Source organism: Lithobates pipiens, unplaced genomic scaffold (genome assembly GCF_037356315.1).
Source record: "Lithobates pipiens isolate NorthernLeopardFrog02 unplaced genomic scaffold, aLitPip1_a1.2 Scaffold_8, whole genome shotgun sequence".
Classification (NCBI taxonomy): Eukaryota; Metazoa; Chordata; class Amphibia; order Anura; family Ranidae; genus Lithobates; species Lithobates pipiens.
Genome location: NW_027507903.1, coordinates 506,970,494 through 506,986,227, shown reverse-complemented (window position 1 = coordinate 506,986,227; position 15,734 = coordinate 506,970,494). Strand labels below are relative to the sequence as shown.

Below are 15,734 nucleotides of genomic sequence, written 5' to 3'. Positions count from 1 at the left end.
GTACCCGCAACTCCTTCTCTGGGAGTGGGAATTGCTCCTCTGCCAGCGCACGCAAAAGCAGAATGCAGCATTTCTCGAAGCAAGGCCTGGAAGTGCTGCATTCTGACAGCCCTCTGCGACGGCGGTAACATTTCCGCCATTTTGTGTTTGTACCGGGGATCTAAGTACGTTGCCACCCAGTACTGGTCCTTGACCCTCATGCTTTTTATACGGGGGTCCCTATTAAAACACTGGAGCATGAAGGCCCCCATTTGCACTCAAGCGGAAGGTATGTGGTGGTGGTGGTGTTGTTGGTGGTAGTGTCTTTGGGGGTGCACATAGCAGAGAGTGAAGAAGAGGGTGCAGATCGAGAGGATGAGGAGGGTGCAGAAGAATAAGGCTGAGTGAGCCACTCAACCAAGTCTGGTGCGTCCTTTAAAGTAATTGAACGCACCTTCTGCAACTTCCCACTTTGGCTCAAGGCTGTTGCTCCTGCCCTACCCCTACCACCCCTGCGGAAGGGCCTGCCTCTTCCTCTGCCTGTCATTTTTTAAATCACCCTGTGACAAAACTCTTAGTCCCTATACCGCTGAAGGACTGCTGCAGTATAGGGCAGCGGTCAGCAGTAGTGCACGTCAACCCTATGTATTGTGGACCGATAGCGGTCCTTACAGAACAGCAGACTGTACTGCACTCAGGCCTATGTACCGTAGCACCCTATACCAAGTTACCAGTCCTTATAAAAACTTTTGTGGACCAAGCAGGTTGTGTGTTAGTGTTTAGCAGACTGTGCGTCAGTCCCTATACCGCTGAAGGACTGCTGCAGTATAGGGCAGCGGTCAGCAGTAGTGCACGTCAACCCTATGTATTGTGGACCGATAGCGGTCCTTACAGAACAGCAGACTGTAACGCACTCAGGCCTATGTACCGTAGCACCCTATACCAAGTTACCAGTCCTTATAAAAACTTTTGTGGACCAAGCAGGTTGTGTGTTAGTGTTTAGCAGACTGTGCGTCAGTCCCTATACCGCTGAAGGACTGCTGCAGTATAGGGCAGCGGTCAGCAGTAGTGCACGTCAACCCTATGTATTGTGGACCGATAGCGGTCCTTACAGAACAGCAGACTGTAACGCACTCAGGCCTATGTACCGTAGCACCCTATACCAAGTTACCAGTCCTTATAAAAACTTTTGTGGACCAAGCAGGTTGTGTGTTAGTGTTTAGCAGACTGTGCGTCAGTCCCTATACCGCTGAAGGACTGCTGCAGTATAGGGCAGCGGTCAGCAGTAGTGCACGTCAACCCTATGTATTGTGGACCGATAGCGGTCCTTACAGAACAGCAGACTGTAACGCACTCAGGCCTATGTACCGTAGCACCCTATACCAAGTTACCAGTCCTTATAAGAACTTTTGTGGACCAAGCAGGTTGTGTATTAGTGTTTAGCAGACTGTGCGTCAGTCCCTATACCGCTGAAGGACTGCTGCAGTATAGGGCAGCGGTCAGCAGTAGTGCACGGCAACCCTATGTATTGTGGACCGATAGCAGTCCTTACAGAACAGCAGACTGTACTGCACTCAGGCCTATGTACCGTAGCACCCTATACCAAGTTACCAGTCCTTATAAAAACTTTTGTGGACCAAGCAGGTTGTGTGTTAGTGTTTAGCAGACTGTGCGTCAGTCCCTATACCGCTGAAGGACTGCTGCAGTATAGGGCAGCGGTCAGCAGTAGTGCACGTCAACCCTATGTATTGTGGACCGATAGCGGTCCTTACAGAACAGCAGACTGTAACGCACTCAGGCCTATGTACCGTAGCACCCTATACCAAGTTACCAGTCCTTATAAGAACTTTTGTGGACCAAGCAGGTTGTGTATTAGTGTTTAGCAGACTGTGCGTCAGTCCCTATACCGCTGAAGGACTGCTGCAGTATAGGGCAGCGGTCAGCAGTAGTGCACGGCAACCCTATGTATTGTGGACCGATAGCGGTCCTTACAGAACAGCAGACTGTACTGCACTCAGGCCTATGTACCGTAGCACCCTATACCAAGTTACCAGTCCTTATAAAAACTTTTGTGGACCAAGCAGGTTGTGTGTTAGTGTTTAGCAGACTGTGCGTCAGTCCCTATACCGCTGAAGGACTGCTGCAGTATAGGGCAGCGGTCAGCAGTAGTGCACGTCAACCCTATGTATTGTGGACCGATAGCGGTCCTTACAGAACAGCAGACTGTAACGCACTCAGGCCTATGTACCGTAGCACCCTATACCAAGTTACCAGTCCTTATAAGAACTTTTGTGGACCAAGCAGGTTGTGTATTAGTGTTTAGCAGACTGTGCGTCAGTCCCTATACCGCTGAAGGACTGCTGCAGTATAGGGCAGCGGTCAGCAGTAGTGCACGGCAACCCTATGTATTGTGGACCGATAGCGGTCCTTACAGAACAGCAGACTGTACCGCACCCAAGCCTATGTACCGTAGCACCCTAGACAGACCAAGTTACCAGTCCTGATAAAGAGCTTTGTGGAACAAGTGAGTTGTGAATGATTAGCAGACTGCAGCAGAAGGGCAGCAGTCAAGTATAATATTCTTTCTATATTTGGAAGAAAGAATATTATACGTGTACAAGCCTATTACCGTACCACTGATACCAGTCCTGAAAAGAACCTTTGTGGAACTAATAGTAACAGCAAGTCTTTAAAATTATCCTCACTGCCTGACACACTGCTTCCTGCCTGTCCCTATACAAATTGGCAAAAAAGAGTAGGCTGGAACGATTAGCTGGAATAGCTCTTTTGTGGACCTGATAGTAACAGCTAATGATGATGATGATGATGATGATGAAGAAAGACTAATCTGGCTGAGCTGTCCCTAAAATAGCAGCATACAGCGCTCTGTCCCTTTATCTAAACTGACAAAAGAAACTCAGGCTGCTGACCTAACACCTATACCAGTCCTGAAAAGAACTTTTGTGTACCAAATAGCTAGCGTTTTCTCTGTCCCTACTCCACACAGGATCCTTTCCCTACAGTGACAGAAGAAAGAATGTAAAATGGCCACCGGATCGGGTGTATTTATAGGTTAGGGGGAATGTCCAAGTGTCCATGAGCTGTCATGTCTCAATTGGTTGTCCTGTAACACATGATAAACGTGTCACGAAAGGTTAAAGTTCTTGTATACATTAAACACGTAAGTCCGCCGGGGCGAACGACGGAAAAAGGCGTTCGAACCCGCGGACGGCGAAAGTCGGAAATTCGCCGCGAAACGACCGCCGGGCGAAACGTTCGTCCATCACTACTGATCTGTGCCAAAACATGAGAAAGGCTGGATCTAGTAAAATCAGAAAACTGCTAGAAAGTTGTACAAAGGCTTCACAAGTCTGTTTGAAAGGTAAATCGTCACTTTTAAAGTGGAATTCCATGCTAAATATAACTAGTCCTTACAATGCCCCCCTCCCCCCCCCCCATCTATGCTGACTAGCCTGGGTAAGAAAGATGTATATACTTACCTATTTTCAGTCTCCTCCAGTCGAATCCCATGATCCCCTGTGTCAGCCAGCGGCGGCTGCATGGGAGAGGAAAAAGCCCTCAACAATGGCTGGGAATGCCTAGAAGCAGTGACCTCACCCATAGGCTTCTATGGCTCATTCATTGTTGGCGCACTCTCTCTGCTCCCCGGCAGTTGCCACTGATTTACACAGGGTAGCTGTGGTAGCTGTACTTTAACCACTTGACCACTGGGCACTTAAACACCCTTAATAACCAGACCAATTTTCAGCTTTCGGTGCTCTCACATTTTGAATGACAATTACTCAGTCATGCAACACTGGACCTATATGAAATTTTTGTCCTTTTTTTCACACAAATGGAGCTTTCTTTTTTCTTTTGGTGGTATTTAATCACCGCTCGGTTTTTTATTTTTTGTGCTATAAAAGAAAAAATACAGAAAATTCAGTAAAAAAATGAATTTTTCTTTGTTTCTGTTATAAAATTTAGCAGATTAGTAATTTTTTCTTCATAAACTTTGGCCAAAATTTATACTACTAATCTTTGGTAAAAATAAGTACAAATTGGTGGATATTATTTGGTCTTTGTGAAAGTTATAGAGTCCACAAGCTATGGTGCCAATATCTGAAAATTGATCACACCTGAAGTACTGACGGCCTATTTCAATTCTTGAGACCCTAACATGCCAGAAAACTACAAATACCCCCCAAATGACCCCTTTTTGGAAAGAAGCCATTCCAAGGTATTTAGTAAGAGGCATGATGAGTTTTTTGAAGTTGTCATCTTTTCCCACAATTCTTTGCAAAATCAAGATTTTTTTTACATTTTTTTTTTTTTTTTCATAAAAATTGTCATATTATCAGTTTATTTCTCAAACACAGCATATGCATACCACAAATTACACCCCAAACACATTCTGCTATTACTCCCGAGTACGGCGATACCACATGTGTGAGACTTTTACACAGCGTGGCCACATACAGAGGCCCAACATGCAGGGAGCGCCATCAGGCGTTCTGGATCACCCAGGACAATTCTGATATTTCTCTCCTACATGTAAAAATCATCATTTATTTGCTAGAAAATTACATAGAATCCCAAAACATTATATATGTTTTTTTAGCAAACACCCTGGAGAATACAATGGTGGTCGTTGCAACTTTTTATCTCGCATGGTATTTGCGCAGCAATTTTTCGAATGCTTTTTTTTTTTTTGGAAAAAAAAACATTTTTTATTTTTTTTTATTTTTTTTTTTTTAAGCACAAAACAGTAAAGTTAGCCCAATTTTTGCATAATGTGAAAGATGAAGTTACACTGAGTAAATAGATACCTAACATGTCACTCTTCAAAATTGCACACGCTCGTGGAATGGCGCCAAACGTCGCTACTTAAAAATCCCCATTACAGAGGAGGTCTAGGGCTAGAATTATTGCTCTCGCTCTAACGTTCACAGCGATACCTCACATGTGTGGTTTGAACACCGTTTTCATATGTGGGCGGGACTTACGTATGCGTTCGCTTTTGCATGCGAGCACATGGGGACAGGGGCCCTTTAAAAAAAAATTGGCGGGTGTTGCAGGGCATTGGCGGGTGTTGCAGGGCATTGGCGGGTGTTGCAGAGTGTTGCAGGGTATTGGCGGGTGTTGCAGAGCATTGCAGAGTGTTGCAGGGTATTGGCGGGTGTTGCAAAGCATTGCAGAGTGTTACAGGGTATTGGCAGGTGTTGCAGAGCATTGCAGGGTATTGGCGGGTGTTGCAGAGCATTGCAGGGTATTGGCGGGTGTTGCAGAGCATTGCAGGGTATTGGCGGGTGTTGCAGGGTATTGCAGGGTATTGGCGGGTGTTGCAGGGTATTGGCGGGTGTTGCAGGGTATTGGCGGGTGTTGCAGGGTATTGGCGGGTGTTGCAGGGTATTGGCGGGTGTTGCAGAGCATTGCAGGGTATTGGCGGGTGTTGCAGGGTATTGGCAGTGTATTGAGGGGTTAAATTTCAGTGAGCAGCGATGTGGGCACTGCAGATGCAGCCCACAGCGCTGCTGACACCGATCTCTTCCCCCTCCGCTGTACCGATCGGTACAGAGAGAGGGAGGGAGTAACTGGCGTCATAACATGACGCCGGTTTGTTTACAAGTGATCGCGATGAGCGGCCGTTTACCGTGATCCGTGATGCGCCGGGTCCTGTGGACCCGGCGGTCACGGATGCTCTCGAGTGCACGCCCCAGGGGGCGCACGAGAGCAGAATTCTGGGGGGACGTCATATGACGGCCTCCCAGAGTTAAACAACCGCCCTGTAGTTGTCATTCGGCTATGGGCCAGTTGTTAAGTGGTTAAGAAAACATAAGTGTTTTCTTAAAGTACAACTAAAAGGTAAATCTTTTTTTTTTGTTTTGGATAGAGCGGAGATTAGATTAGATTAGAACACCTGTCTGTTTTTATTGCTGTCTGTGTCCCCATTAGGGAGATTCAATATCTCCATTTGTCCTCTTTACCGTTATCATTGAAAGTGAAAGAAATCTCAAATTTTGGATTGTCCCCAAAAAAGTAATGAATGGGGAATCTTCCACTGATGATACTAGTTCTGGTGACCTAGGGGTCCCCAAGGAATTCATTTGCAGGGATTTCCTCTCATTTCCTGTTTGGTTATGGGACAGGTAGTGAAGGGAAATCTTCATAATGGGACAGAGATGGCGCAAAAAAGAATTTGACAGGAGTTATAACCCTCCCTTGCACAATCCAAAATGTAAAAAAAAAAATTTTTTTGCCTATAGTTCTACTTTAATGCTTATTGCTACACAAAACGAACAAAGGAATAAAAAAAAAAAAAAAACACACAAACAAAACGTGTATGAAGGATAGCTTCATCAACTTCTGGGTAAATAATGACAATGTAATAAGCTCTTCCTGGCAACTGTAGCTCGCGCCAATGAATCATTTCATACTTGATCAGTGTAGACCGGGGTAGGCAACCTTTTGAGCACAGTGTGCCGAAAAATGTTTTCAAAGAAATTGAGCGTGCCGATTTTATAACAAAAAAATGTCAACTTCACATTCTCAATCACGAAAATAATTTTTTTTATAAAGTAAATGCTCTTAACTACTTGAGGAGTGAGAAATTAACATCCTGCACTCTCCTGCCTCAGATCAGCCCCAATTCCTGCACCTTCACACCTCAGATCACTGTCCTCCCTGCAAATATGTTTCACCACTGTAACCCTCTGAACATCTGCACCACCACTGTACTACCCTGCACATCTGCCCCACCACTGTAACCCCCCCTGCTCATGTGTCCCACCACTGTAACCCCCCTGTACATCTGCCCACCACTGTACCACCTTGCTCTTCTGTCCCACCACTGTGACCCCCTGCTCATCTGCCCCACAAATGTTCCCCCTTTCTCATCTGCCCCACCACTATACCTCCCTGCACGTCTGCTCCACCGCTGTACTCCCCATGCTCTTCTGTCGCAGCATTGAACCACCTTCTCATCTGTCCTAACACTGAACTTATCTGCTCATCTGCCCCACCACTGTAACCCCCCTTTCTCATCTGGCCCACCACTGTACCTCCTGCATATCTGTCCCACCTCTGTTCTGCCCCACCATTGTAACCCCCTGCTCACGTGTTACACCAATGTACCTCCTTTCTCCTCTGCCCAGCATATGTACCCCCCCCCCCTCCCCTCTGTACCTCCTACTCTTCTGCCCAACCACTAACCCTCTGCTCATCTGTCTCACCAATGCACCACCTTTCACATCTGCTCCACCGCTGTACCCCCCTGCTCTTCTGTCCCACCGCTGAACCCCCTTTTTCATCTGCCCCAACACTGAACCTGCTCATCTTTTCCACTACTGTAACCCCCTTCTCATCTGGCCCAACACTAAACCCCACCCACCCGCTCATCTGTCCCACCACTGTAACCCCCTGCTCATCTGCCCCCTCACTGTACCTCCCTGCTTTTCTGTCCCACTGCTGAACCCCCTTCTCATCCCTCCCACCACTGTACCCCCTACACATCTGCCCCACCACTGTACCCCCTTGCTCTTCTGTCCGACCACTGTAACCCCCCCCTGCTCATCTGCCCCATCAATGTACCCCTTTTCTCATCTTCCCCACCACTGTACCTCCCTGCACATCTGCTCCACCACGTATCTCCATGCTCTTCTGTCTCACTACTGAATCACCTTCTCATCTGTCCTAACACTGAACCCATCTGCCCCACCAATATACCTCCTGCACATCTGTCTCACCTCTGCTCTCCTGCTCCACCCACTGTAATCCCTGCTCATCTGTCCCACCAATACACCCTCTTTGCACATCTGCCCCACTGCTCTCCCTGTTCATCTGTCCCATCACTGTAACCTCCCTGGTTTTCTGTCCCACTGCTGAGCCCCCTTCTCATATATTCCACCACTGTTCTTTTCTGCAAATCTGCCCCACCGCTGTACCCTCCTGCTCTTCTTTCCCACCTCTGAACTCCTCCTGCTCAATTTTCCCACCGCTGTATCATCCTGCTGATCTGCTCCACCACTGTACCCTCCTGATCATCTATGATATGCGTGATGTGCAGAGTTGTGGAAGGAAGCAGAAATGAGACACATCTACCTGTCCTGGCACACTCATCCTGCTAATCCACCTCTCGCACCCAGCCCAGGTGCTGGTATGTGATATATGTGATGTATGTAATGTCACATACCAGCATATAGAATGGATGTACAATGATGATCTCATGTCAGGGGCATTTTCTGAAAGCAGTGGGCCTGTGTGCAGGATCATAAGTTGGGCCCCCACAGCTGAGAAAAAGTGCAGCACTCTGCGCAGAAGCAAAAGTTGGGTGTGATTTTCATTGCGCTGAATACTGGCTGTGGCTTAAAAGGGACACAGAGTGCAGAGGGGTTCAGTAGTAAATGACACAAAGGTTCAGGAATAAATTTCAACAAACTTCCCAGAAGCTCAAAAGTAATTCCACAAACTGTCACCTGATTGTGATTTTCTCAATCACAGTGAAATCCCTTCTTTCTGAGATTGGTAGTGGCAACCAAGCAAGTAATTTTCCTCCAGATGGTGGATAGGGCTAGCAGGACTGTGATTGGCTTTAGAAGTGGCCAATGACAGTCGTCCTCCTCCTGGAAGTGAGCCTGATTTTGCACTTTCCAGCTTTAGTAAATAAAATCCATTGTGTACTTAAAAGTGGGGTATGCCTGTACTGTATTTCACCATATAAGCCAAGTTTACTGGTAAAAAAGTGTAAAATGCAAGACTTTGGTGGGTGTAACAAGATGTCCACTTGTCACCTTCTGACTGTAGGCTTACTGCGGATGCGTGTACCTAGATGGCCTTGACGGAACGTTACTTCCGTTGCATATTTTGATGGGTAGCGGTATTCTGATAGAACACATAGAGCAGACTGATGACATCATCTCAACCCAAGTAAAGTCACTAGACTGAAGTTCAGGGAGGTCTTTTTAATGATAAAAAGTAGAGTGTTTTTGAAGCATGATGTGGTTGCAGTATATGTGACGTACCAGGCAGTTATCCATGCAAACTTATAAAGTAATTGAATGGCCACTTTAAGAGCAGACTCTACAGCAGCGATATGCAATTAGCGAACCTCCAGCTGTTGCAAAACTACAAGTCCCATCATGCCTCTGCCTTTGGATTTCATGCTTGTGGCTGTGAGTGTCTTGCTATGCCTCATGGGACTTGTAGTTCTGCAACAGCTGGAGGTCCGCTAATTGCATATCCCTGCTCTACAGGATGCCCGCTATTACCTTTATTAGCCATAAAAGTCTTTCCTGTGCCCCTCAGCATTCTCAGTGGACAAGGTCATAGCAGCTGACAGTCTTCAGCAATGAAGTCATGGAAAGTCAGGCCCCAGTATTAAAGTGAAACAAAATTAGTGAGGGGCAGAAGGATCGATTTGCTGGTAATTAACAAAAATATCAGGCATATCAGACGGTGTCTGTTTTTACAATGTAAAGGTAAAAAATACAGTTTTACTTTAAAGCAGAAAAAAAAAATGAACCATCAAATGTTCACCTGTGGGTCTTGGGCTCTTCTTGCTGGTTTTGGCGAATTCTCGGCCTCCTATTCTCGAAGAGTTATCATTGTGGGTGTGCCTATCTTGTTCCACTAGTTGGTCTGTGCTGGTGGAAATGGGCTTCCAGAGAGGGAGGATACGGGGACACGGAATGCTGTTGCCTGTAAACACACAAGATGATGGCCACATAAGAAGAGCAGTACAAAGAACAGAACAAAAACTATACACTTGTGTTCCTGTGTCTAGCTTAGCAGGGTAAGGATATTTTTATACAGGTGTCTGGTGATCTGTTTACCGACATGTGATGTGACCTGCGATAAACTACATTTACCATAGAAATGAATGAAGGTCTACAGACAGCCTCTGACAACTGTCAAGGTCAGTGGGGAGGGGTGGGGTGTCGAACTTCTGGCTAAGTTTTCTGCAGCAAGCTCACCTGGAAATGGGGAGCAGGTACCCGTCTCAGCCAATGGCCGAGAACGCTGACCAGGAGAAGGTCAGCCGTTCTTTTTCAGTCATGCCCCTATCACAGAAGGTGGACAGGCTGCCCTACACACAGGCCAAATGTCAGCCAGATTCCATTGATCCAACCAATGCCATCCAACATTCGGCTCGTGTGTACTAGGCTTCAATTGAACAAGCTGAAGTTAGAAGCTGATTGGCCACCATGCACAATTGCACCATATTGTGCACTCCCCAGTTCTAGTAAATCAACCCCTTTGTGTACAATGGATATCACTACCAGCTCTTCAACAGACACTATAGTGTTAAAGATGAACTCAAGTGTAAGATTTAAGAAAAAAGTGAGCAGGCAGGCTCTTTATTGCACAAGAGGCATAGCATGTCTTTTCTGCAATAATAAAAAAAAAAAAAAACGTACCTTCCTATCTGCAATCCTCTTTAGAATTCTCAGCATACCTTGGTGCCGGCTGCAATGAATGAACTCCCTTGAGCATCCATAGCAGTTATGTCATTCCAGCCCGGCCAAACAAGATGTCTAAGGATCCTGAACATGTCAGCACGGGTTAGGAAGAGGGAGGAGGGGAGTTCAGTTCCCCTTCAACTCCGTGCTGCACTCATAATTTTACTACTCATTCAGTATATACAAAGCGCAGTGTGGAGCCTGCGATACCCAACCGAATATTCTCTACATAACGCTCCAGACACAACTCTGATTGGAGAAGAGGTCAGCCACTTAGATTTTAGAATTCATGTGACTGAGCTCTCCACGACCCAGATCCTCCCCCAATACATTAATATGATTCAGGCTTTGTATATGATCTCACCTTTTGTATACTGATATACATATACACAAAAAATACCAAGGTATGAAAAAGAGTAAGAACTGAGAATACAAAAAGAAAACCTTCCCGGCAATAAGTTATGCAATGTTTTATAACAACTATTACATTGTGTGGTTTATGGTACTTTAGTAACATATTCACCCAGCTATCAAGAACTTTGCTTCCTGGATATAAAGTATAGTACATGAAATAAAGTTAAAGCAAAACAAGATAGGGAACATTAATAATACTATTTATTGGAACATCAAGTAGTATAAAAGTTGGGCTAGCAACAAGATCTGAATTTCTGAACAGGACTAAAGGAAAGTATACCTTGCAAATTTTAACCTCAATTTTGGATACACTATAGAGCCAAATGTTTGTGGACTCCTGACCTTTACAGCTATATGGGCTTGGTGGGCATCCCGTACTAAAACCAAGAGCATGAATATGGCGCTAGCCTCCCTTTACAGCTATAACAGCCTTTAGTGAGGTCAGTGAAAGGGGAATTAGAACTGGTTGCTATGGGTGACTACACCCTACTTGTTGCCCGAGTAGGTTCCAGTTGAGGACTTTAGTGAATCATTGCCCAGTCCACAGCAATAATCGAATGAATTAATGATTAGATTGTTCTTAACCACATGCTGCGGCCATAACACACATACATAATACACATACAAAGGGAAAACATCACACAGAACACAGAGGAAAGCCTCATCTGCAAATAATCAGGCCTGATACAGCCATTTTCATTCATCTGCTATTATCCCAGCTCCCAGGAGAGAGATGGGTAAATTGTATTCTGGATTTTACGGAGGTTAATGGAAGTCCCTTCAGAATGCATTACCGTCCCACTCAGGGACAGATAATCCCCTCTAAGAGGAAGACCCTGACTTCCGGAGCAGCATCCTCTGAATTATAAATTGACCAGTGAACAGAGTATATATTGGTTTTTTAAATGAACTGGGAGAAATGTAAACATGTTTTCAAAGCTCCAATTAAACTCTTCTTCTCAAGATGAGCAAAAACGTTATCCATCGAGATGTTCCTCTGACAACCCAATAACCCCCCCCCCCCCCTTTAACAGTGTCAATTTGAGTGCAGCACCACCTGCAGCTGAACATGAGTATCACATGGTGACCGCAGAGCTCTAATAATTAGTTTTATTGCATCTGAAGTTGTTTTGAATGCCATATGTAATACTACATCACGATCTTGCTTTTGTAGCATGTAAGGAGAACATCAAGAAAGGGTCAGGCACTGGTCAAATGTTGGCGCAGTTCAGACCCTCTTTTTCAAATCAGGTAATTTTTTTATTAAACTTTTTTTTGTCAGTACAAAGACAAATCTACAATAACATAAGAATATCAGAAGAAAAAATACACAAACAAAACAAAATCTAGCACTTCGCAGACTGGATAATTGCGAAAATCCTAGTACATTCGTACATAAGAACTGACCCACAGGTCATAGATTACCTTCAGAGAATCTAGTTAGCATTTACATAGTGGCCTACTCAAACAGAAAATTAGGTTTTTCACTTTAGGTACAAAACTGCATCCCTGGGACTTTGTCCAGTAGTCTCTCCTATCCGGCCCACTTTAAGCCACTACACCTGCTGCGGCTGTCGCCAGAGAACAGTCATACGTATCTTAATTGTTTTCACTAGAGGGGACATCAAAAAGCGAGTCCACCCATCAGGACCATATTTTTTTTTTTCACTTTCTGGGACTAGGTTTGCACGTTAATTTTTCCCTCCGTAATGTAAAGTTAGGAATCTCACACCATTGTTTATACGTTGGGGGTGTAGGGGATATACATTTTTGTAATACGAGTTTGCGTGCTAAATATAAGGATCTTGTCCACATAATGTGCATATAAACTGGAAGTACTACTTCTGGGACAATTCCCAAAAGTGCAAATTTAGGATCTATTGTCACCCTCATTGAACCTGGGGAATTTAAAGTTGTTAACACCTTCTCCCAATAGCGATGAAGTTTGGGGCAGCGCCAAAGCATGTGGATAAGAGACCCATTGGTTGAGGCACAATTACAGACCTGCTCTAAGGAAACCTGTAGAGATTGATAATAATTGCTATATTAGCACTTGTCGACCAGTGCCTATGGTACCAGGGTTAGAGGAGTCAGCACCAAGCCTCAAAAATTTACAATTGGTACTGTATAACTTTTTTGTTGTTTTAATTTGAAACTAAATTAATGCTGAATTATTATTATTATTATTATTCAGGATTTATATAGCGCCAGGAATTTACGCAGTGCTTTACAATCTAAAGAGGAGACAATACAGTTACAATACAATAAAATACAAGAGGATTAAGAGGGCCTGGCTCAGAAGAGCTTACAATCTAATAGGGTGGGGCAGGTGGTACAAAGGGTTATAAAACTGTGGGGAATGAGCTGATGGAAGTGGTAGGAGATTAGTTTGAGACGTGATAGGCTTCCCTGAATAGATGAGTTTTCAGGGATCGCCTGAAGGTAGCAAGAGTAGGGGATAGCCAGACCAGTGGAGGTAGCGAGTTCCAGAGGATTGGAGACGAGCATGGGAGGAGGAGACTAGAGAGTTTGAGAGTAGGAGGTCTTGAGAAGAACGTCGTGGACGATTTGGGTGATATTTGGAGACAAGATTGGTGATGTAGCTCGGGGCAGAGTTGTGAATGGCTTTGTATGTTGTGGTTAGTATTTTGAATATAGCATATGCCATACATAGGAGATGATACATATGAGATCCCTGTTGAAGGGAAGAATCTATGTTGTAGTCAGCGCTACTACAGCGATTTCCACAGGTGTCCTGACTGCATAATGAACACAGAAGATCATTAGCTTGGCATGGGTACATTTACAGAATGCCTTGTATTTTTCTCTATGAACGAAAGCATTCTCTGACTGCATAAAATGGAGACTGCGATGCCACTACCTTGTTCAATCTTGGTCTTCACACCTAAGGTAGTACTGCATACAACACGGCTTCTAGTAGCAAACTCTAGAATTCATTTTTAATTAAAAAAAATTACACAACATAATAGACAAAACTTTACAATAGGTCATATTTTAGGTGTGCTTAGGACAACCTACTCTGAATACAGCCCATAGGCTGACAGTGCTGAATCTTGTTTTTTTTTTTTTTTTTAAATGCTAGTTATCTGGCTGTCACAGAAATCCAAAGGCTTCTAAACAATATCTGGGGAATTTATAATGAGCGTTGTCTGCACCCCTTAGAATTCTGTTCAGAATTCAAAGTCTAAGTACCTGTGCCCCAGTCAACACACAGGCATGGATCCATAGCCACTGTTTAGTCCAATCATGGTTTTGGAGTCCACCTACTCAAATAGGGCAATGGCATCATCTGTATCCCTGGTCCTTTTGCTTACATTTATCTTTCAGCTGGGAAATCTCCCAGCCGACAACTAAAAGGAGGCAGGGGGTGTAGCATACATGACAGTTTCCCAGCACAGGTATAGCCAGTTCTAGGTATGGGCATTCCTCTGTATGGCAGGTCAGAGCAGGTCTTAACCACAGGACCAGGCTTTTTCTGGCACTTTTTGCTAGGAAATTACTTAGATCCCCCTAGAGGCCCTAGAGAATATATTGATTGGTTTTGCAATTTTTTATGTCACGTGGTATTTGCGCAGCGGTTTTTCAAATGCAAATTGTTGAAGGAAGGAAACACTTTAAAATTTGAATGCAAGAAAACACAATAAATAACACAATGAATAAGATCTAAAAGATTATGCTACCCCGAGTAAATAGATACCAAAACATGCCACGCTTTAAAATTGCACACACCTGTGCAGCGGCGACAAACTCATTTTACTATCCATAGGTAATTCTGTAAAAGCCTTTACAAGCTAGAATTACTGCCCATGATCTGACATTCGCAGTGATACCTCTCAGAAGATCGCTCTCTGCACGCGTGTGGGACTGACGCATACATTCATCTTTGCATGCAAAGGGGCACTTACATTTTTTTTTTTACACTGTTTTCATTTTTTTTATCACTTTTATTGCTGTCACAAGGAATGTAAACATCCTTTTAAAAAAAAAGGAAGATTGTAAACATCCTTGTGACAGCAATAGGCATGTGACAGGTACTCTTTATGGAAGGATCTGGGGTCAATAAGACCCCAAATCCCTCCTGTGTACCCAAGATCAATATTTTTGAATACTTTTGTCATTTGTTGAAAATGGCACCAAGACATCCAGGTAAACCAGAAGTGACGTCACATCATCGTTTCTGGGTTACCATAGCGGAGACCATATCAAAGCACACCCCGGCTTGTTTGGGTGTCCAACTAGCCAATAGACATGCTGGCTGGCAGCTCGGGTCCCTGAGTGTCCCCTCCCACTGCTTGTAATCCTAATCGAGTGGCTAGTTAGCTGCTCCGTTTGCTATTACAAGAGAGCTGACCGTTGGCGCTAAAAAAAAAAAAAAAAAAAAAAAGTACCGAGTTGATGCCTGGAACTGTGGTCATTCTTTTGTGGTAATTCTTTTAGAATTTGTTGCCGACAAAGATTCTTACAGTGGCAGTAGTAAGAACTACCAGAATGTGCTGCACATATTGGTCAGGTTACCAACACTGGTGCAAATGCTCCGCAATAAGTTGCAGGTAGCTCCTAAGGGAAGCAACTAAAGCTAAATTTTGAAAACAAAAAAAAAAAACGCAAAGGCATGCAATGTTTAACAATATAAATAATTAGCACTATGCTCAATGCAATGACTAGAAATTGCAAAAAAAAGACAACTCAAAATCAACCTGTATTGAGGAAGTAATCGCCGAGCTACCATCACATTAGTGACGTGTGAAGAATGATTTACAAGAAACAGATATGGCCATGAGAAAGAGGATGTATTTTGGTGCTACATCACACCGAAACAAACTGCAACATTGAACACAGTAGCCTGCAAAATAATGTTCAAAC

General features: G+C 44.4%; 1 protein-coding gene across 5 annotated transcripts in view; it reads right to left on the bottom strand.

Moving 5' to 3' along the window:
- Positions 1-15,734, bottom strand: part of FGD4 (FYVE, RhoGEF and PH domain containing 4) — a 279,090-nt gene that overhangs the window by 60,029 nt on the left and 203,327 nt on the right. For all 5 annotated transcript variants that reach the window (XM_077469316.1, XM_077469319.1, XM_077469318.1 and 2 more), the window contains one exon: positions 9,514-9,675. In XM_077469316.1, the coding sequence (XP_077325442.1) occupies positions 9,514-9,675 (162 nt within the window). The remainder of the gene's footprint in view (positions 1-9,513; positions 9,676-15,734) is intronic.